Raw genomic sequence first — 24,327 nt, forward strand, 5'->3', positions numbered from 1 at the left:
TCATGTCTTGGCCTTTAATCACAAAAATGATAAAGCCTCTCTGCACTGCTTCTGTCCCTAGGCCTCACACAGAGTATATACAACTGGGCCATACACAAAGTACTTTTATTCCTGCAGATGGATTTTCAGCAGCTCTGAAGTCAGGAAGAAACTTCACACTCACTTTACGGATGAGGAGACTGAGAAAGGGAAGGCTCAAGCAAGGTCAAATAACACATTTGGATTTACTCAGCTTTGAGTGGTAGGGCTGGGTTCAAATTCAAATTGCCTTTTTTATATCTACACCCAGGACTACTTCAGTTACTCTATAGCATATTTTCTGACATTTGGTGCCAGATAATTCTTCATTGGGGGACTGCCCTATGGATGGATATTTAAAAGCATCTCTGGCCTCTACCCACTAGATGCCAGTAGCACCCCGCCCCAGTTGCAAGAACTACAAATATCTCTAAATATTGCCAATGTCCCCTGGCAAGGAAAAAATCATCCCTGGTTGACAGCCATTGCCCTACAGTCATCACACAAATGAGCAGAACTCACACAATTCCTGCTGAACAATTTTTGCATACTTTGGAAGTGGTTTCCGAAAAAAAAGTTCAGGAATCCAAGGGAACTAGGCTAAACGTTGGTCTCCATAATACCTTTACTACCTTTTAAGAAAATTAACATTAATTCTGTAATACCATATAGCATCCAGGGTGCATTCAAATCTCTCCAGTTATCCCCCAAATCTTTCGGAGCTGCTTCCCCCACCCCCCCAAGCCAGGATCCAATCTAGAGTCTCAGATTGCATTTGGCTGCTGTCTATTTAGGCTCTGTTAGGGCAGAACAGGTAAACTATGTCCATGGACTGAAGCTGGTGTTTCATAAATAGGTTTTTGCTGGAACTCAGTCATGCTCTTTCACTTATGCAATATCTCTGGCTGTTTTCATAATACAATGGTAAAGCTGAATAACTGTGACAGAGACTGTATAGACCACAAAGCCTAAAATATTTGCTAGCTGGACCTTTACAGGAAAAGTTTGCCAAACTGTGACATAGCATTCTATTTTCTGTCTTTATTTTTAATATGTTACTGACTATTCAGAGTCCCAAAAAATTGCTTATAGAAAGTCTCCTTTTAATTATTATTATTATTATTAATTTTTGCAGTGCTGAGTATCTGACCCGGGGCCTCGTGCATGCTTTGCAAGTATTCTATCATTGAGCTATACCCCAGCCCTGATCTCTTATTTTAGATTGGTTGTTTAAATCCATGTATATATTAAAACTTTAAATTGAGGGCTGGGGTTGTGACTCAGTGGTAGAGTGAGACACTGGCTTCGATTCTCAGCACCATATATAAATGAATAAATAAAATAAAGGTCCAATAACAACTAAAATATTTTTTAAAAACCTTTTAATTGAAATTTAATATATGTACATATATATTAGAAAATATGAGATTCAGTTAGTAATGCTTTGGGGTGATGATAGAGAGCTTTTTATCTGTCAAAAACTATAAATGAAATTGAAAGGCAATTACAACACCAAGGCCTTGTCTCTTCCCACAATTTATTTTTCAAGAAAGATAAAATTAATGTTATATCTAACATATGACAGATAATTTCAGATATAGATGGAGATTAAATCCTCACTGATCAAGTTTCCATATCATTTAAACAGAGAAACTGGTAGGAAAACTAGAAGTCTCCTTTGAAAATCATAATATGATTCCAAATATGTGCACAGAAATGTACATACATATGCATATGTGTATATATATGTATAAAATTTCTCTAGGTACAGGGTCATGTGCCTAGCACCATATCTGGTATATAGAAAGCACTAAATGTATGTCTGTGGGATAAATGAATGAATAATATTCCTTCCTTCAGCTGGGCAGGCAGGTTGTCATCAAAATACAATGCTCACACCTATTTATTAGATTATTATTATTTTTCTGAGTATAACAAGCATGTACGTCATGTGAAAGTCTTGGACCTTATTTTTCTGTCAGGATCTCATGCATATTCAACAAAATAGAATTCAATTAGCTTGGAACATTTAATCTTCAGACTAGGAATACTTTGGTTTTATGCACATAGCTAAATGGAGAGCTAGAAAGTACCCAGCCTCCCCTTCTAGTTAACCTGGGTTAGATTTTAATGAACAGTCTACTCTACAAATAACCTAAGAAATTCTATGTAAATCCTAGCAAATAATGAAAGGAAGCCCTGCTAAATTTTTTTACCACTTCTCTAAAGTGTCATTAAGATATAAAAAACCCCACCCCCCAATCATGATATATATATTTTACAATAATCTTTAGGAAAAAAGAGTTAATAGTCATTCACTCCCATGCAGCTTACATAGATGGCACTGAGGTGGGCTCTCAGTCAGAAATTAGGTTGAAGATCTAAAGGGTTCCTGGTTGGTTCTTGAGAAGTGGATCCTTTTCCTGGTTTCCCCAGAAAAAGCCCTCCTTTGTGTGGTGGAGGAAACCATGCAGGCTTCTGCCTTTGACCACGTTCCCAGGACAATTTTCTATTGGCTTGTATTCCTTACGTTTTCTGAAAATGATGTGTTGGACAGTGGTTAAATAAAGCTTGTCAGCTAAAATACATTACTTTCTACAATCTTTTTCTTGTCAGGTACAAAAAGGCTAATTCCATTTAATCTAATGTATGACTTGTAACACGATTGGCATTTTATGAAAATAGTTATTTTCTCTTCATGCGAGAAATGTGCCTGCTTACTATGACTTGAGATTACAGTTAAACATTACATAGATGTAACATTATGGACATCTGGTAGCACTTGTAGGTTTTTAAAATAAACCACAGCAAAATCAACAGGCCAATTTGGTATTCAGGATTCCGTGGAAGATTTTTTTTCTCATACACAAATGTTTGAAAGGAAAAAGAAAAGGAAATGGCACATTTCTTCTGACAATATAACGTAGAGATTTAAAGTGTTAGAATCCAAAACTTACTTGTACACCAAGATGGCGACCACAGCAACAAATAGGGTCAGGCAGCCCACAGAGATCAGGACACCACTCGCTGTTCCTAAAGGGAAGGCTGGGTCTTAAACAGAAGCAGGACCATATTAGTTACATCTTTCACTTAGAGGACATGCTACTTGTAATGCCATTAAATAAATTGAGGAAGGGAGCTATCACGGAAGATGTATGGCTCCCTCTAGGCTCTTGGTAATCTTTTCCATTAAATAATACATAGTCTTTGGGTCAGCTTATCTTCCATTTAGAGAATGAGTTATTGTGTCTGGAACACTGTGTTAAGGGCTCAGAGGAAGCAATGTCATGGCCTGGGGACACCTGCTCAAGTCTCTGCTGAGCAGCACCCAGGTGGTGAAGGGCTCCAGTGATCCACAGTTCCTGCCTCTGACCTCATTTCCCACTATCTGCCTTCAGGCTGTGTTCAAAATCTGGGAGTTGACCTTACTCCTGACACCCTTTACAACCTCTCCTGTCAGGACATGGCTCATCTCAAGTTCCCTCTTACATGCTGCCTCCCAGGTGATTCTGAGGCTACCCTGCTTGCCTCTCTTCCTGAGGACTCTATTGCCGTTAATTCTTTACATATATTTCTCTCCTAACCTGACAAAAGACGTCAACCAGGCCATGCTTCTAAACTGCCTGTGGCTGCCCCAGCACACAGAATACAACCAGACCCTGACATGAACCCTGAGGATCTACGTGGGCCTCTCCTTGTGATTGGGTCCCTCTCATAGGAGGCCCTTCACTGAGAAGGTGCCCCTGAGTGGGTAGGACGTCTTCTCACCTCCTGATCTAGATAGCCAACCTCTGCCCTCCCCTCTGTCCTCCATGCTCCTCGCTCTCCATTCCCAGGCTTGGCTTCCTTTTCCTCACAATACTCTCTTGCTTATTTGTTTGACTGTCCTAAATAAAGAAAAGGCTCATGGCCTGAGGCTGTTCAAGTATTCTTAGTTCCCACTTAACAAAGGGAAGCTTAGAGGGTAAGCCACATCACAGAAACCTAATTTAGGAGAATGTAATCAACTGCCCAGTTGCAGCCAATCACAGGCAGCTCTAAAGAACTGCTGGAGCCATTTAGGTGATTTCTCTGCTTAGTGTCCTGGTTGGCCTCTAAAAAAGCTCACTGCTGGGCCTGGGCTATGACTTAGTGCTAGTGTTCTTGCCTAGCTTGCATGAGGCCGTGGGTTCAATTTCCAGCACTGCAAAAAAGCTCACTGTTGACTGGGATGCCACCGTGCCTGCGTGTGATTCCAGCAAATCAGGAGATTGGGGCAGGAGGACCAGTCTCAACAGCTTTGTGAGACCTCAAAAATAAAAAAAGTAAAAAGGGCTGGGGATGTGGCTTATGTTTTGGGGTTCAATCTCCAATGCTTAGTAATAATAAACCCCAGTGCCAAAAAACCCAAAACCCTCAGTGGTGGTGGTGGGGATTCTCAAACTTTTCTGGCTCTGAGTGTTGCTTAATTCAGTGTTTAAATAAATGGTTAAATGTCATGTTTAAAAAAATTTTTTTTTTGTAACGTTTGTCACAGCTAAGAAAATCAGGGACTTTTGTTTTGTCTTGCTCCTGTATCTAGAATTTTATCTTGTGCACAGAACTGTGCTGGGTCTGAAGTAGATGCTTAATGATTATTTGTTGAAATATGCTCCATGAATGTTCATTGGATCAAATAGTGTGGGCCCAAAGTCCATGAATTTGCTTTTGAGCCATGATTTATTTCTGATAATCTGACTTTGAAACTCTAATTATCAAGCTGTAATATCTAATGGATTAAAAATTTCCTCCTGAGCTTCCTTTATTCATTTTCTTTCGGTGCTGGGGATGGAGCCCAGGGCCTCACACATGCTGGGCATCCCCTGTCCCCTTTACTCTGTTTTTGAAAATGGCTTAAGTCACACCCATCATGATCTCTCGCTATAGGAATAATTAAAGGAAAATTAATATCTAAACATGTAATCCACACAAGACACCAGCAGTCTGCCAGCACCGAGGAAGGTTAGTAAATTGAGTTATGATTCTAGAGGTAGTTCCAAGGAGCTGTGGTAGCTCTAGAGGGAAAGCCTCAGCAGTTCCCAGAGGTGACTGCATTGAAAGTCCACAGTCACTCAGATGCAGAAGTTCTGGCTGCTTCGTTGCCCTCCTCAGCTCTTTACGCAGGCTCCAACCCATCCTACCCTGCAGGAAGCAGGACACCCTTGTAGCTTTGTTTTTGTTCTTAAATCTGCACCTTGAATCTCACTAACAATAACTCATACTAACTACCAAGAACTGTCTGCATAACAACATTTTGGTCAATGATGGACCACATACATATACAATGGTGGTCCCATGATACACCAATCGAAATGAAAATTTATGTCACCTAGTGATGTTGTAGCCATCATAATGTCATACTGCAAAGCAGTACCCACAGTCTGTGGTGATGCTGGTGCAAACGAAGCTGCTGCCCAGCCAGTTGTATAAAAGTTAGCACATATATATATGCTATATATATAATATATAGCATATATATATGCTATATAAATATTATATATAGCACATAATATTTGATAATGCTAATGATAATGATAAAAATTATGTTACTGATATATGTAATCCTATACTTTACTATGCTTTCTGTTGTTATTTTAGAGTGTGTGCCTTCTACTTATAAAAAGAAAAAAGTTTACCAAGAATCAATGTTTCATATTATGCTGGCAGCACCTCATCTATCTGGTTAATAATAATAATGATAATAATAATAATAATAATAAAATATATATTAGTTGTAGATTCTTATTTTTTTTATTTTTTAGTTGTAATTGAACACAATACCTTTATTTTTATTTATTTTTATGTGGTGCTGAGAATAGAACCCAGTGCCTCACACATGCCAGGCAAGCGCTTTACCATTGAACCACAACCCAGGCCCTCATCTATCTGTTTTAACCACATAGCTTGATGGTATCAAGAGGCCAGTGGAGTGATTGACCTCTGCCATCTAGGTTTGTCAAAATGCATGGCAGGATGTTCCCACAATGACAAAATTGCCCAATGGCGAGTTTCTCAGAACATGTCCCTTTTATCAAAAGACACATGGTTGTATGTGTATGATTTCTTAAACTTTTCTTCCAGTGAGGTTAAAGCTGCCCTTTGTATGATTAATGAATAAAGATATAAGTACATTTTAGTTTATCCAAAGGAGTTGCAAGTCATTAGATTGTACCTGACAATACTCAAATTAAGGAGTAAAATTAGCACACTGTGTATACATTACTCTTTCCTGTCCCTTCCACCAAAGAGCACTTCTCCTAAGACATAAAGAAGGCAGGGGGCTGGGGATGTGGCTCAATCGGTCGCGCGCTTGCCTGGCATGCACTGGGCGCTGGGTTCGATCCTCAGTCAGACCACAAAGTCAGCTCCAACTGAGATTCAGTTAGGGCCACTAGGTAGAGCATTAATTTGGGGACTAGGGGAAATAGGGTACCACCAGTAAATGCAAATTTCTAATGAAACTCTTTTTCTTTTTAAATATTTTTTAGTTGTCAATGGACCTTTATTTTATTTTTTTATATGCGATGCTAAGAATGGAACCCTGTGTCTCACACATACTAGGCAAGCGCTCTACCACTGAGCTACCACTCCTGCCCCATCTAATGTAATTCTTTAGTCTATTTTGTTGAGATTTTACCTCTTCAAGAATGAGGAGGGTCAAGAGTAGTTTTTCTGGCAAACATCTCAAGGGCAGGCAAGTTGGTATGTTACTGTCAGTGTAATGCTTGGTCGATTGGGGGAACGGAAAGAAAGGACACATGTCAAGTGAGAAGGGAGTTGAGGGTCCACTGGGTTTCTCGTTCTCTTAGTTTCATATCTACCCAGTTGACCCTCATAGAAATGTGACTTCAGCCTCTCCTTTCTTATCATTCCACTGGAGAGCCTTGTTACTTTTTGATCCTGGCCTTTACATTTTCCTCTTGAAATACAAATCTATTCAAGCATGCAGTGATCATATTCCATTATTACTCATCCATGGTTAACAGCTGATTTTTTTTTTCATCAAAAGGCTTTTCTTTGGCCACTATTTCATAGAGTCTCTCTTTCTCTCATCACTTTCCTAAGTAGATTTGTGGTTCTATTTTAATGCCAGTTCTCAAATCCTTATTAACCAGAGCTCAATAAATTTTGCACTGAAATAAAATTAAGCGTTGTCAGCAAAGCCCTCAATGGCTTTACTATGGGACACTTGACTTACAATGTGAAATGCTCATAGAACCCTTACACACACCTCACCTTTGCCAGGGATGGAGATTAAGGTGCTTGTGAGGGCCAGACTTGTGTCATCACCCAGAGTGAAGTTTACGCAGTATGTCCCGGACCCACTGAAGGCTCTTCTCACAGTCAACAGGCAGGTTTCCTCCGCATCCACAGGGCTACAGATAATGTTCTGGGCGACTTGGCAGGTGGGGTCAGAAATGACAGTACAGACCTCGGTGGGGATGCTGTGACATGGGAGGGGTGGGGGAGGACACACAGATCACAGAGGGTGGAGAGAGGAATGTAATGTCAGTTTTTCATAGAGAATTAAAAAAAGCATTATGTTTCTGTAAAATTGAACCCCATCTTGTTCTTACCCAAATCGTCTGATGTTGAATTGTCGTGCCTGGTTTACTCTTGAATAAACCTGGGGAATTTGCTACCATTTCCTCTGCATTCTCAGGAAAGTGAGGTTCAGAGGACAGAGGAGGAAGAGATGATGTCTCCCAAGGCAAGGGACTATGGAAAATATGTGAAGCCCTCTTCATTCCCTCTGTATTCTGGCTCCCTGGAAAGTCTAAAGGTGCCCATGGCTTAGGTGTTAGGCAAAGATATTATTAGATGTTGGAGTGGGCCCTGTCTTGGTCCAGTAACACACCATGCAGGATTTGCTATGTGCAAGGAGCTGGGTTTAGATACATGATATGATCTTGCTTGTCCCTCTGGGCTCAAGAAGAAAGTAATATTATCCCAGTGTAACAGGTGATAAACCAGCTTGGTGGGGGGGGGGGGAATAACTAGTCCAAGGTCATACAAACAGTTCATTCTACTCATCTCCCCAAGCCAGAGACCTTCTTAGTTATATTCCTTCCTACCAAATGAGGTCACATCTTTATACTATTCCATTCTCTTGATTACTTTCTATATTTAGACACATCCATATTTTTATTAGCTAAATTATATACATGTAAATTAGTTGATTGGTCAAGATATATTTAATTAATTGATATATTTTGTACTAATTTATATGTATTTTATTGTATATAGTCATGACCAAATCATAGGAAATCAAATTATGTTAGAAAAAGCTTTGTAAGTTGTATAGAGAGGATTATCACATGACAGTTTCACATTGGCTTCCACCCACTAGGAATGGCCCCAGGGAGCTGAAGACCAACCAGCTCTGAGCCAGACCTCTGGCTGATAGCCCAGCTCTGCTGGTGCCACTGTGGATCTGTGAGTGAGCTCTGTGATCACTGTGTGCCTCACGCACCTCTGGTCAGATGGAGAGACTTGTGATTGTTGTGAGGATTTAATATGAGGAGAAGATGTAAGGCACTGAGAACATGTTAAATATTAGTTGCTATAATTATTATTCAACTATCAACAGTTAAAAATAGTGAGCATTTCTCCACTCTTAACAAACTAAGTATGTGCTCGAGAGTACTTTCTTTGGCACTTTATAAGTCCTTCCTCATTTGGGTTTCTAAAAAATAGGAATATATTTATTTATTTATTTATTTATTTACTTACTTACTTACTTTTTCAGTACTGAGTTGAATTGAATCCAGGGGTGTTCCTCAATTATCTATCTATCTATCTTTGTATTTTTTAAAAAATAATTTGAGACAGGGTCTTGTTAAATTGCCCAGCCTGGCCTTGAACTTGTGATCCTTCTGCCTCAGCCCCCTGAGTTGCTGAGATTACAGGTGTGTGACACTGTGCTCAGCAATAAATGGTTGTTTAAATTAGAGAGAACGATTGGCAGTCCAGGCCTCTGTTCAGACCCAGGGTCTTTGTTCTGACCCATCCCTCCAATAGAGACATGTACTTACGTTCCTTTGCAGGTCACAACAAAGTCCATCAGGGAGTTGTCAGGTTTTGGTCTGGGCATCGGGGCATCTGCTACTTGGATGATGTTAACCTCTAGGATTCCCTCTAGCAAAAGAACCACCATACGAAAACACATCAAAATACAACAAAAAGAAAACAACCGCTCTGCTGTAGACTGTTTGTGTCCCCTCAACTTCTTATGTTGAAATCCTAGCCAAGGGAGCTAGGAAGCAAGGCCTTAGGTAGGTGATAGGATTAGTACCCTTATAGAGAGACTCCAAAGAGTTCCCTTGCCCCTTCTTCCATGTGAGGACCCAACAAAAAGATGGCCATCCATGAAGTGGGCCTTCACCAGACACCAAATCTGCCAGTGCTTTGTGATCTTGGACTTCCAGCCACCAGAACTGTGAGAAATATATAAGCCACGTATGTATGGTACTATAGAGGCCTGAATGGACTAAGACACACTCCTTAGTGAGAAGGAATGAGAAGAAAGAAAGAAAGAAAGAAAGAAAGAAAGAAAGAAAGAAAGAAAGAAAGAAAGAAAGAAAGAAAGAAAGGAGGAAGAAAAGAAGGAAGGAAAAAGAAAAGGAAAAAATAGAGACCGTTTTCTTGCCAACAGAAACACACCAGATCACAGTCTTGGATGCATGTCCATGAAGCATTTCCAAAGTTACAATGGACTATTCTTCTGTCCAATCTAGATTCTTATTTCTAGAACCTATTAGAAAGTACAACCTCTCTGGGTAGATGTTTTAGAAAAGGTGACCCATGGGCTGATGCAGCCCCACATCAGATGAGGCCAGCTCCCAAGCAGAGGTGGCTTAGCCCAGGATGCACAGGCTGGGCTTTGGTCCCCACCTGTCTACTTTGCTGGATGCCTTGGAAGTAGTGTCCAAAGTGCACAGTCGTGGGTGGCTGGTCATTTCCCCTTTTCACTTAAGAAGGATGACATTGTGAAAGGCAGCCAGAAGAAGAGAGGAGAAGTTGTGGCAACTCCATCTTGGCCCCGCTTCACCCCCTATTCATTCAGATTACTGGGATGCACACATGGAGTTTAGGTCCAGAGAAGCTCCTTAGCAAATGGGCCACACAGGGCTCACTTCCATAGGATGTCTAAGGAAGGCCCAGGTGGGCAGGAGGGAATCTGGAAACTAGGAGAGCATTTGTTCATGCACCTGTGGCATCACCTTGGACCCAGTGGGATGTCCCTGCTCCCCACCTCTACCCTTCTAGAGAAAGTAGAGTGATAGGTGAGCTTGGTAGACTCTGGCATCCTTCCCCACTGGCCTTCAGCCTTACCTACAATGGTGAGGGTGGCTCTAAAGTGGCCGTATCTGTTAATCTGGCAGTTTCCATTGGGAGTCTCGCTCATCTCCAGGGAGTTGTCACCAGCAGGCACTGGAGTGTTTGAATAATAAGATTTTAAAACACTTGCTAAGAATGTAACAGATGTACATGATAGAAATGAAGATTATTTTTTAATATACATACTTTTATTTGTTCTAATTAGTTATACATGATAGTAGAATGCATTTTGACACATCATGTATAAGTGGAGTATAACTTCTCATTTGACTGGTTGTACGAGATGTAGAGTTATACAGGTCCTGCAATCATATATGCACATGGGGTAATAATGTCTGATTTATTCTACTATCATTCCTACCCCTATTCTTCCTCCCCTCCTTCACTCTACCCCTATTCTCCCCCCATCCCTTGTGTATTCTCCCCAACCCCTTATTGTGAATTAGCATCTGTGTACCAGGGAAAACATTCAGCCTTTGGATATAACTGAAAATTTAAACATTTATCTATCTGCTATTTTGAAAAAAAATTAAGAATTGCACACTTAAATTGATGCAGAAATTTGAACTAAATGTATAAAGATTCATACAGATGTGAGGGCTATAAGGTATTATAATTATTAAATTATGTAAATAAACAATCCCCAACCCCCTTTTTTGGTAGTGCTGGGGATGGAACCCTGGATTCTTGCCCATGCCAGGCAAGCCCTTTATCACTGAATTATACCCCAAGCCCCAAACACAATCCTATATCTTGTTTAAACACAGGAAACAAATGAAAAGTTGAAGCCACATTAAAATGTGTGATACAAACTGGGCACGGTGGTGCACTCCTGTAATCTCAGTGGCTTGGGAGGCTGAGGCAGGAGGATCTTGAGTTCAAAGCCAGCCTCAGCAACAGTAAGGCACTAAGCAACTCAGTGAGACCCTGTCTCTAAAGAAAATAAAAAATAGGACTGGGGATGTGGCTCAGTGGTCGAGTGCACTGAGTTCAATGCCTAATACCAAAAAAATAAATAAATAAAAATAAATAAATAAATAAAAATTTAAAAAAATCTGTGATATAGGATTACAGTGAAATATTTGAATTTGGGAGGCAAGCATTCTGGGCCGAAATTCTAGCACCACCATTTTTCAGCTGTTTGAAACCATAGTCACATAGCTTAACTTTGCCTCTATCTGCTCATATATAAAACAGGAATAAAAATTATAGTCCTCCCAGGGTCGAACCATGAAACTTAAATGAAATAAGGTATATAAAACCTGCTTCTCATATGGCTGCCCCATAGGAAATATTTAAATATCAGTTTTCTAGTTCTCATAATATGGAAAAAAAGTACTTTTCTCTCTGTTTGGATGACTCACAGTTCCAAAGGATCCATTTTAAGAATCTTACTGTGATGAAAATTATGGGGAAAAAAAAAGAGAAGAGAATGTAAGACATGAAAAAGTGTTGAGTAGAATTAGAGCAAAGACTCTAATGTCCTACTAGTTATCATTTTAAAGGTGTTGCCACTCTTTGAACAAGATGAAAAGACTAGAAAGGAAATGTGGTGCTGAAAATGTGCCCCTATCACCTCTTTTTATTGATTTATTTTTTGAGGTGCTGGGGCTTGAACCCCTGAACCACATCCTCAGCCCTTCTTTTTAGTTTCATTTCATTGAAATGCACGAGCCTTGGGGAAGGACATCAAAGCTTCCTAGGAGCCCCTTATCTGGCTTCATGACATGTAAGGATGAAGCCAGTCGGGAGATTTCTCCAGGGCTTCTGTGACTGTGGGTGACATGACCTGTGACTCTCTTGTGCCTGGAAAGGGCTTCTCAGAGCTGTTCTCAGCACATTTCCAGAAACTAGTGCTTCATGACAGTTGGGAAATGCATGCTGCTTAGTGGATCTTAGAGAGGTCCTGGCACTGCAGTGGATTATCAGGACAGGCTGTCCCAGGCTCTTGGGAATGTCCCTTGAGTTTCACAGTGGTCATTTGGAAGTGACTACAGGATATTCAGTCTCTCCCAAGACTAGGCTGATATGCTTTATAGAAATAGATTTGTTTGTGCAGGACATTTAAGATCACTGGTTCTTCCCCAGAAAACGACAAAATTCCTTCTTCTGAGGTTCTTGGCAGGCAGAATTTAGAGCATAGAACCATGACCTTGTCGTATTTTAAAACAAAATTCTTTTAAAAAAAATACCAAATAATAAGATTCAGTCATTCTATCTTATGTAGAGAGTTTATAAAATGCACATGGAGTTTTATAGATATTATATCCACAAAGTCAAGGTATGATTAAAGGGTTAATAAAAAGAAACAAACACTTTAAAAGATGGAAAAGAAGGCACATTTCATCCTTAATTCAGTATTTATGTCTCTGTTACCCAGAGAATGGTAGAATGGGAGATAAAGATCTTGATTTTTTTTTTTTTTTTTGTACCAGGGATTGAACCCAAGGATACTCAACCACTGAACCACACCCCCAGCCCTTTTTGATATTTTATTTAGAGAAGGGTCTCACTGAGTTATTTAGGGCTTTGGTAAGTTGCTGAGGCTGGCTTTGAACTCATGATCCTCCTATCTCAGCCTTTTGAGCTGCTGGGATTACAGGTTTGTGCCATCACACCCAGTTTGATTCTTTATGTAAGTCTAATATGATAGGATATGGTATACATGTATACATGTGAATATATATCAGAACCTATGTATGGTATCTATTCAGATCCTTATATATATCCTGACACATATACCACACATATTATATTACACTCATCAGCATCAGTCTTACAAGGATTGCTTTAGATTTTTTCACAAAAATCTGAAAAATGGCCAGGCATAGTAGCTCATATTTGTAATCCCAGCAGGTTGGGAGGCTGAGGCAGAAGACTCGTGAGCTCAAAGTCAGCATTAGCAATTTAGCAAGACCCTGTCTCAATATAAAACATAGAAAAGGGTTCTGTGGTTAAGCATCCCTGGGTTCAATCACTGGTACCCTCTCTCCCCAAAAATCTGAAAAATAAACAAGAGCACTGTCAGCTAAGGAAAGAGCATTCTGTGACAAAAATAGTGCACACACACCTGCCCCATGATTTAATCAGCTAACATCATCACCTCTTCAACTCTGTAACCATCTTATGATTGTGGTTGCACTTGGTTCTGTTTTGAGCTGTTTTTTTTTTTTCCATATGAAGCCCCTTGCTAAAGCAGGGGGTGCATCATTTTTGGACAAATAATAATATAATGCTCAGTAATCCAAGCCCATTAATTTGAGAGCACAGTTAGAATTGTTCTCTGGGAAAAAATTCCACTTGTTTATTTATTTATTTGCAGTGCTTGAATACAGGACCTTACCCTTGCTAGACGCACACCACTGTCACTGAGCTACACCCCCCGCCCCTAGAAGAAAAGACCCCTTTTAAAAGCCATGAGTTGACTCCTATTATCACCCAACTAGCTTTATCCTAACATGTCAGGAAGTTAGACAAGGGGGTCTTAGGAAGATTTGATGCCTTTCCCCAAGGCTGGTCCATTTCAGTGCCTGTTAATTAGCCCCACTCTTCCCTCCCTGCCCTGCTTCAAGGCATTTGGGGATTGATTAAACACGTTTAGATAAAAACCAACCAGGAAACTTCCCTTCATAATTAAACTTAACTAACTCATAAGGTTTACTAGTTTGTCTTATGCTCTAACTTAGGAAAAATGATAGCAGAATTTTACACCTGTTCTTATTTGTAAGGAAGACCATTAATACTTATAGATAAAGAAATTGGTTCATCTGCAGAAATACTAGAATGAAAGCCAGGTGTGGTGGCACCCACCTGTAATCCCAGTGGCTTGGGAAGTTAAGGCAGGAGGATAAAGAGTACAAAGCCAGCCTCAGCAATGTAGTGAGGCTCTAAGCAATTTAATGAGACTCTTTCCCTAAGTTTATTTATATATATTATTTATATAAATTTATTTATATAAATATGAATGAAGGGCCGGGTGGTTCAGTGGTGTAGCACCCCTGGGTTCAATCCCCAGTACAAAAAAACCCAAAAAAACAAAAACAACTAGAATAAAGTTATATATTTAAACTAGTCCAGTACAGTTGTATTTGTAATTGTAATTAGGATTAACCTTATCACATCAAAAAGAGAATGAACAGTAACATCTACATCCTATGAAACACTATGTAGTAATTGAATAAAGTGAGATAGATTAATAGTTGTTGATAATGGAAAGATATCTATGATGTTGTTCATTAAAAAACTGTATAAATATATATCCATCATATTTATACAGTTTGCTTATCTATCATGAATCCACTTACATAAAACCCAAAATATACATGTATATACAGAATATGTTCGTAAATGCACAGAAAAAGATCTGGAAAGAAACAGTCCTTGGGGGCTGGGGATGTGGCTCAAGCAGTAGCACACTTGCCTGGCATGCGTGTGGCCTGGGTTTGATCCTCAGCACCACATACAAACAAAGATGTTATGTCCGCTGAAAACTAAAAAATAAATATTAAAAAAAAAAGAAACAGTCCTTGGATACAGTGGCACACACCAGGAATCCCAGCTACTTGGGAGGCTGAGGCAGGAGGATGACAACTTTGAGGGACCCTGTCTCTAAATAAAAAATAAAAAGGACTGGGGATGTAACTCTGGTATGGCAAAACAAACAAAAACCCACTGCCAACTCCAATAGGGTTTAACTCTAGGAAGGAGAATGTAATAGGGACTTTTACTTTTTACTCTAGACTTTGCTGTTTGTTTGATTTTTTCCCTATGGAACGTACATTAATTTTGTAATTCAAAACATTTCAAAAAACAATCAGAGTCAGTACTAATACCATATAGTGTCTTGATTTCTTGATTTAGTTTTTTTGGAACTGGGTATTGAACTGAGGGCCTCATTAGGCAGGTGCTTACCACTGAGCTACAACCCCAACCGGAGATGTTCTCGATTTAACAAGATATCATTTTATTACTTACACTTGAGGAGTTTGTTATTTATAACCAACAAGTGTTGGTAGAAACAACCACAGGAGGCACTGGCAGGCATCCTGATGGAGTGTTCCTGCTGGGTTTGGTCATGGCGCCCTCTTGTGACCACTGAGAGGATGTCAGCCTGGGGTGCTAAGAGGAGCAAATGACCCAGTGAGGAAGGGTGGCCCTGGCATGGGGTAGTGGGGATGGGAGCCAGTCTCTTCAAAGTGGCCTCTGAAGAACTTCTTGAATGTCTTCACAGACTATTAATAGAAGGTGGTATTGGATTAATCAAGCCTTATTATCTGGAGCAACTGAAATGGCTGGAGTGGCTCCGGCTTGCTGGTCCAGAAATGTCTGCAAGCATATTCTTTCTTGAGCCATTTGGCAGTTGCTCTCAAGTATAGCTATGTCTTCATGGGACACTGGATGAGAGTGGATAGGGTAGGGGAGGAGAATAAGTGTGGGATCAGTACTGTGGGAGGGGGCAGAAGGAAAAATGCAGAGGGCCCAACTTTACAAGAGGCCAGTGTGTCTTCTCATCGACATGGAAAATGGGAGCTAAACAAAAATGTGACAGGCTCCCAGAGGGAAAGCATCACATACATAGCAAGAGGCAGCGCAAATTAGGAGGGTCAAAGCGCCGAGTACGTGTCATCAAATTCTACCTGGAAAGTGACTTTAAACACGTTTTCCTTTCTTCCTTGCTCTTTAAGATGGTGATAAAGTGGTTTTAAAAAATCAGCAGGTCCAAAGTGGAATCGTTGCAGAGTCTCTACACAACTCTTTCAAAAGGCATTTGTTTATTTGTATGGTGCTGAGGGTTGAGCCCAGAGCCTTGCTCATGCTTGGCAAGCACTCTACCACTGAGCTGCCCCCAGACCCTTAACTTAAGCAGGGTTTAATAATATAAGCCTGGATTTGATCCCCAGCATCACGTGTGTGTGTGTGTGTGTGTGTGTGTGTGTGTATGTGTATAACATACATGAATATTTTTTAGCCACTAAAGAATCTCTCCCCAGAATAGGCAAGACAGTAGAATGAATCAGACATGACTTTCCTCCGTATATACACAACTAATGAATCTCCATATCATGTACAACTGCAAAAATGGGATCCCAATTAGACTAAGTTATAATCCACAAACATATAATATGTCAAAATACACCCTACTGTCATGTATATCTAAAAAAAAAAATAAAAATGTTTAAAAAAGAGTTTCCCTCCAGGATCCTCCATAAAATGCTTACCTAAAAAGGAGATTGGTTTTGGAGGTCTGGGTGAAGGTGGAGGGCAAGGTCCAGACACGGTGGCCTGCACTGTGAGGTTCAGGTTGAAGGTTCCATTGAGCACATACGTGTGATTCAAAGTGTGATTGTTGGAAACAAACAAGCCAGTGTTATCCCCAAAGTTCCACTTGTAGTCAATGGCAGACTCATTGAGGAAGTGGCTGGGATCATGAATCAGGACATCAAACTTGATGGGGAGGTCTCTGAGGAAGGTTTCATCAGATGAATTTCGATCATTCTTCTGGGACATGGTCACAAATACAGGAATCTCCTCTACAAAAAAAACATCACAAAGAAGAAGGATTGCACCAGGCTTTATCTCAAGTGGATGAGGCTTTTAGGCTAAAAATCATGGGTAACACAGCATCATGCTCTCCTTTTTGTATGTAAGTTTTCTAGAGTTTTCCCAAGTTCTTCTGGAAAACATAGATGGGAGACGACATAATTAAGCTTGGGTAGGGGCCCAGGTGAATCATAACCTAACCCAGGATACTCAGTGCTCTTTCTTAACCCCCAGTAGAGCCATGTGCCTCATTCTCAGAGCCCACAACACCACGCACCTGTTACCAAGTACACATCTTTAACCTGTGCAATGGGCATGTACGCCCAGCCGTGTCTTCTATAGATAGCCACTTCCATGATATGGGTGCCAAGCATCATGTTGGTTGTGTTTATAGAAACTCTCATGGAGGATTGTCCCAACTTCTGGAAATACTGACCTACAAGGAGATGGACATTCTTAGTTACCTGCAACATCACACCATCCTTCTAGAAGTTGATTCTGAAAGACCAGTGACTGCCATGGAGGAATTGCCCTGAGGAGGGATGATGGGAAGGGAAGATAGAGCTGCTCCAGGAAGGAAGATGGTTTCTATGTAGAGCTTTCTAGAGCGCACCCACAGTGTACACACATCATTGTGGGTTGTTGGTTAAAATGAAAAGAGCTATTTATTGGGATAATACAGTTGGCCCTCAGTTTACAAGTAAATACTGTACATGACTGAAGTGATTTGGCACTTGAAGTACACATTTTTTTTTCCCCACAGAAAATGCATTTAATGTGCTGAATGTTTTCTCTGATATAAGGAGGGCGATTCATAGTGGGGTAGGGAGGGGGAGCATGGGAGGAATAGACGAACTCTAGATAGGGCAGAGGGGTGGGAGGGGGAGGGAGGGGCATGGGGTTAGAAATGATGGTGGATTACTATCCAAAGTACAGGTATGAAGACACGAATTGGTGTGAATATACTGTGTATACAACCAGAGATATGAAAAATTATGCTCTATATGTGTAATAAGAATTGTAATGCATTCTGCTGTCATATATAAATAAAAAAAAATAAAATGCATTTAATGTACAGTGAGGTGTTCTACCTTAATTTGTTGACAATATGACTACAGCTATATTGTTAAACAGGATTAAAAAAAAAAGAGGCACAGGGATCCTCTACTTTCTGATAGTATTTGTATCAGTATCACTATATAAAGATATATGTATACACATACACACACACATTTAACCAGCACATATATGTGTATGTGTGTGTGTATACTATATAAAGATAAAGTAAGTGATAAGAGAAAGATGTAGATAGAAGAGGGAATGGAGGAATAGTTTTACAAGTGGAAAATGTTAATCCTAGCCCCGAGAGATGTGATCAAACTTAGTTGAGTTGGGAATATCACTAAACTCTGAGACCTCAGTAGAGGATGGAAATTCACGGGAGTCTTGATAGAAAAACAGCAATTTCTAGGTTGAAGACTGACTTTTAAGCAAAGACATCTGATCTGGTTAAGTTGAAGGAACTTAACCGTCACTAGGCTAAAGAGTGTTAACTTAAACTTCAACTTGGGGGCTGGAGATATGGCTCAGTGGGTAGAGTGATTGCCTAGCATGTACCAAGGCCCTGGGTTCAACCCCCAGCATCACCAAAAAAATCCCATTCCCCCCAAAACCCCTTAACTACATGGTGTCAGGAGTGGTAGTGAAGATAAGTGACTCCATGTAAACAGTCAGAACACACCCTTGATGGGTCAAGGAAGTCATGTTTGGTGAGTTGACTGACAGGACCAAGATGGAATTGAAAAAACAGCTTTAAAGCAATTGATGGGCATAATATTTGACATTTTGTACTTTGTTTAATAATAAGTATGTATTATGATTTTGTTTTTATATATAATAAGTTCATTGAGGAGAAAGAAACATTCTCTAATTTATGAGGAAAGAAGAAACATTTAGAGATGTGGAAGCTGTTTGGTAGTAGTTTCAAACACTCGCCTGGTAGCCTTTTTTTTAAAAATTGTACTGGGGATAGAGCCCAGGATGTTGCACATGCTAACAGCACTCTAACCCCGGTTATATCCCTAGCCCTCTGGTGACATTTTAAATTAAAAATTTAGCAGCCTTGCTAATTATAACCTAAATTCGCTTCTCCTAAAATAATCACTTTTCCACTAATGAAGCAAAGAGAACACCATTTACAAAAAGAGAGGGTAGGCTATGTCAAGGAAGAAGTAATTAGATGATATTATTTCTACATAATGGAATATTATGCAGCCATTAAAATAATGTAAATAGGAATTTTTAATGATAATAGTTCGTAATAGCAAGCAAAAACAGGTATACATTCTAATCTTAAGACAGAGGGCTGGGGATGTGGCTCAGTGCCCTTGGATTTAATCCTTGGTATAAAAAAAGAAAAATTAATATTTCCAGGCCCTATGATACATGTCTATTATCCCAGGAGGCTGAGGCAGAAAGATTATAAGTTTGAGGCGAGTCTTTGCAATTTAGCAAAACCCTGTCTCAAAATAAAATCCAAAGGGCTAGGATGTAGCTTAAGACATGCCTCGCATGTGCAAGACACTAGGTTCAATTCCAGGTACAACAAACAGAAAGGAAATATTAGTATTGAAAACACCATCATGTTCAATGGATGAAGTGTATATTTTGTTTGTGTTTTTCTGCATTTCCCAAATTCCCCTCAAAGAGCATACATTTAATTCTTAAAAATTCATTTGAGGACATTAAAGAATAAATGAATAAATGCCCATCCATGTGCCATCTGAATGAATAAATATTAATAGGTTTTTTTCATATTACTGGTTTAGCCTAAATAATTGAGTGATTTGTTTTGGAAAAAAAATGAGAGAGAGAGAGAGAGAGAGAGAGAGAGAGCGAGAGAGAGAGAGAAAGAGGAGAGAGAGAGAGAGAGAGAGAGAGAGAGAGAGAGACTGACTGGATCTGTTTTTTTTTTTTTTCTTCTTTAATTCTTTGGTGTCCTGGAGATCTAGCAAGGTCAAGCAGAATTTTATTTTTCTCTCTTATGTCCATTCAAACTCAGGAGAGTTAATGGAGTAACTGTTAAAGTTTTGGTGTTATAATTTCGATTTTAATGTAAGAAAAGAGAGGGTTAAGGTTTTCTTCTCATTATTCTTCTCTATTATTATTTTTGGTACTGGGGACTTATATCTGGGGAGTTAGGTGGCCTCAAAATGATTATCCTTCTGCCTCAGCCTCCCAAGTCACTGGGATTACAGGTGTGTGCCCCACAGCTGGTGTGAAGCTTAAAAATTGTTTTTAAAAGGCAAAGAAGAGGCTAAAAGAGTTTGTAAAAGTCTAACCCTGTGTGTGAAAGATGTAGACAAAACCCCATTTCTTCCATCCGTGGTGGTGAGGGAAAGGCTTCCCGTCAGGGAACACATTGTGCTGGCTTTGGCCGGGGCCACTTCTCCAGTCACTGTCCTCTGACCAGGACGTCCAATTGTAAACATACGGGTCAAGAGACAAGCCAGAATCTGAACAGAGAAAGAAACAAGACATGATTATCATGCTCAACTCTGAATTAAATATTTTATTAACTCCCCTCCAGCCCTACCCCATATTGAGTTTTGAACCCACTCTACCACTGAGCTACATCCCAGCCCTTTTTAGTTTTTGTTTTGCGACAATAAATTAATCTCTATATCTGTACCTATGCAGATATAGATATAAACTTACAGAGAGAAGCAAATATAGCAAAAACTTTAGATTGTTGACCATAGGTGGAAGGTATCTGGGTGCTTTCAATTTTTCTTTGTGTATGGAATTTTCCATTTTAAACAAGTAAATGGTCAATATCTTTTCATCTAGAACAGTCCCCTTACCCTCTTTTATTTATTTATTTATTTATTTATTGTCACTGATATTTTTGAAAAATCTTTTTTTTTTTTCCTCCCCAGTTCTGGGGATGATACTCAGGGCCTCACAATGCTAGGCAAGCTCTCTACCCCTGAGCGACATCCCCAAGCCTTGAAAAGCCTATTTATTTATTTGGGTACTGGGGATTGAACTCAGGGGCACTCTGCCACGGAGCCACATCCCCAGCCCTATTTTGTGTTTTATTTAGAGACAGGGTCTCACTGAGTTGCTTAGTGCCTCACTTTTGCCGAGGCTGGCTTTGAACTCGTGATCCCCCTGCTTCAGTATCTAGAGCCACTGGGATTACATGTATGTGCCACTGTGCCTGACCCTTTTTCTTTATGAATCTACTAGTTGTTATTGCTTTTTATATTTGAATTATCCAAACATGGCCAATGGAAGCTCTTTGAGCTGGTTCCTGTGTCCTTTTGACATAACCTGGTTAGTCTGTGAGCTCTTTCCTATTTTCTGGCACAACAGATGTCTCAGGATGGCCTATACTTTCTTACCTTACACCTGGAATCGGTCACTTCTGCAAAGATTCCTAGTTTTTCTTTTCTTTCTTTCTTTTTTTTTTTTTTAGTGATGATAGATACTTATAAACATTTTCATAAGGATTATTTCCCATAAAAATGCTCACAGGACTAGATTGTTATAAGAATCAGCTTTTTTTAAAAAGAAGAAACAAACAAACAAAAAAGACCACATTACTTAACATGTGTTAAAAATTAAGCCCTTTCCATATAGAATTCAATGTTTTCTCCAGGGGAGAAGGTAAAAAAATAATAAGGCATGAACTCAACAACAGTTTAATAAAAACTCTAAATAATAAAATCAGATTATAAAGACATCGAATAGCTTTAGCACTGATAGAGGAATAAGCTTCAGTAAATTAGCTGTTTTTTTCTTTTTTAAGAATATACAGTTTTAGGGCTGGTGTTGTGGTTTATCGTTGGAGTGTTCACCTAGCACGTGCAAGGCCCTGGGTTCCATCTTCAGCACCATATAAGAATAAAATAATAATAATAATAATAATAATAATAATAATAATAATAAAAAGAATGTACATCTTTGAAAAGATAATTTCCCTTGATGGAGCCACATCCACAACCCTATTTTGTATTTTATTTAGAGACGGGGTCTCACTGAGTTGCTTAATGCCTCACCCTTGCTGTGGCTGGCTTTGAAACCATGATCTTCCTGTCTCAGCCTCTGAGCTGCTGGGATTAAAGGTGTGTGCCACCATGCCTGGCTAAAGAGCTTATCTCTTTAAGAGCCCCCAAATACACATTTGAGCATTTGTGCAAGCCACATTACATTTGCTTGAGAAATACTGATCAGCAGAAATTAAACTCATCAGCAAACATCTGTCAAATCGGCAATTTTGATCTCCAAAAAAAGTTCCAAGTAATAAAATCATAATCTGAGATCAATGAGGTTGTCCATTCAACTGGACACTAAGAAAAAGCTGGGTGGGACAGTGTAGTTTTTAAAGAGGGATCCAAGCTGCTGTTGATTTGATGAAGGAACCTGGTAGGACCACACTCTCCCTCGCTGTTGTCCAGCACAAGGAGGAGGGTGGCAAGGACAGCAGCAGCATCTTGCCCTTTCAGAAGTACCTGTGAGCATTAAGGGGTAGATTCGGGTCTCCTGTAGTTCAGAAGAACTACTGCATTCTCACCATTTCTGCAGTTCTTCTCGTAGACGATGTTGCCGTTGGCATCTTCCTTTTGGCATCTGGGGAATACCAGGTTCACTGCAAAGGTTATGTTTGAGCCCACCAGCGCTGGTGAGTCACTGGTCAGGACCGCCTGCACACAGCCTCCTAGAGCGACAAGAAATGGAGCTCACTGATCTTTTACCTTTCACCCATTAATAAACATTTAAAGTAAAGTTTAATCAATTGATAAGGTCCAGAGGATCCATATGTCTTTTTGGACTTTTTTGGTTTTGAGATAGGGTCTTGCTATGTCGCCCAGGCTGGCCTCAGACTTGCAATCCTTCTGCCTCAGCCTCCAGAATAGCTGGGATTACAGGCACCCATCACCTGGCTCCATATGTCTCTTTAGGCTGTAATACATTTATTTTCTGAATTCCTTACTTTAGCTTTCAGAATACAACATTCTAGAAAATAAACAGAAATCGGACTCGTGAAAGAATTTTCTCACCACTGAAAGAATATTTACTTATGATGATTAAAAAAAATCTGCTCAATGGGATGGAGGAGACAAATGTTAAAAGTTCACATTTTTTTTTTTCATCTCAATACCCAAGGACTGAAGGACTCATTATTTATCTAAGCAGAAAGATATTCGCTTTGTGATGAACCACATTTTTCTGAAAGTGACCATTCCCACGTTGGTTAAAAGGTGTGAGACTAAACCTGCTGACTTTCCAAAATATTTCAAGCATTATAAATTTGGAAAATTCTAAGATTAGAAAGTGGTCTAGAAAGTGAAACAGTCGGGATAAAGGAGAGATCATCAAATCCGGGTGCCATGCACTTGGAAGTGACAGTGCTGTCATTCAAGAAAGCCTGAGCTCTGTAACCTCCAAGACTTGCTAAAGTCAGACATTCCAGTGGTGGGGGTTCAATTGGGCTTACCTTTCCAGGAATTTTTCCACCTTGCATCTCCCCTCTTCCACACGGGATAGAGCTTTTCGTTCCAGTCATTTTCATCGGAAGACCAGCCATTTAATTGGTTGTGTTTCCTCATATAACCAGGATACCTTTCATTGCCCAGCACATCATGAAATCCTGTGTTGATATTTGAAAAACAAATTACTTTGCCTATTCCATCCCTCATTTAGTCCTTATGCAACAATGGTTAAAGAAGATTTCATTTCATACCGTTGGAAAGCACATCCATAATACAGCTAGCATGCCAAGTAAACAGAGGGTGCTTTTTAAAAAATGAGTTTACTGGAAATAACTTGCATACAGCATTTGGAACCGAGCTCTTTTATGTACTTTAAATGAACCAAAAAAAATGTTTTGAAAGCCAGTATTTCTTCGACATCTCTTGGCTTCTTATATCTTCCGAAAACTTGGATTTGGTACAATATCCTTAGGAAAACTCGGATGCCAGTGTTCTCCAGACCAGTTTTTGCATCTTTTTTTTCCAGTCTGAACTATGCTGTTGGCTAAGGAAAGTTAGGCTCAAGAATGCCTCCAGGATTCCAAGAGACACATACCAGGGCTGGAGATCCCACCGTGAAAGAAATTTTTTACAGCCCAGAATATAATCTGGCTTGGTGAATGTTCCCTATGCACTTGTAGAGTTATACAGTGGCAGGGTGCTTTCCTAGCAGGTGCAAGACCTTGTGTTTGAGTCCCCATACTACAAAAAAAAAAAAAAAAAAAGGAACTATGTTAAGCTAATTGATGATGTTTTTGTCTACTTGTTATTTCAATTACTGAAAGAGGAATCTTGAAATCTTTAGAATTGTGCATTGTCAAAAATTTGCTTATTTCTGTCAGTTTTTGCTACATGTTTTTGGAAGCTCTGTTTT

The 24,327-nt window shown here is 39.7% G+C and overlaps 1 protein-coding gene across 2 annotated transcripts in view; it reads right to left on the minus strand.

The window, feature by feature from the left end:
• Positions 1–1,383: 1,383 nt before the first annotated feature.
• Positions 1,384–24,327, minus strand: part of Gpnmb (glycoprotein nmb) — a 28,620-nt gene continuing 5,676 nt past the window's right edge. Inside the window, exons 2-11 of one of the 2 annotated variants that reach the window (XM_013355932.4) lie at positions 23,420–23,572; positions 22,496–22,639; positions 20,259–20,432; positions 17,195–17,353; positions 16,596–16,907; positions 10,372–10,470; positions 9,072–9,174; positions 7,273–7,481; positions 2,976–3,051; positions 1,384–2,553 (exon numbers count right to left, since the gene is read on the minus strand). In XM_013355932.4, coding sequence (XP_013211386.1) covers positions 2,400–2,553; positions 2,976–3,051; positions 7,273–7,481; positions 9,072–9,174; positions 10,372–10,470; positions 16,596–16,907; positions 17,195–17,353; positions 20,259–20,432; positions 22,496–22,639; positions 23,420–23,572 — 1,583 coding nt within the window. In that variant the 3' untranslated portion in view covers positions 1,384–2,399. Of the gene's footprint in view, positions 2,554–2,975; positions 3,070–7,272; positions 7,482–9,071; positions 9,175–10,371; positions 10,471–16,595; positions 16,908–17,194; positions 17,354–20,258; positions 20,433–22,495; positions 22,640–23,419; positions 23,573–24,327 lie in introns of both variants that reach the window. The other variant, XM_005319104.5, reaches the window with a different exon arrangement.

This window comes from Ictidomys tridecemlineatus, chromosome 2 (assembly GCF_052094955.1).
Source record: "Ictidomys tridecemlineatus isolate mIctTri1 chromosome 2, mIctTri1.hap1, whole genome shotgun sequence".
NCBI lineage: Eukaryota > Metazoa > Chordata > Mammalia > Rodentia > Sciuridae > Ictidomys > Ictidomys tridecemlineatus.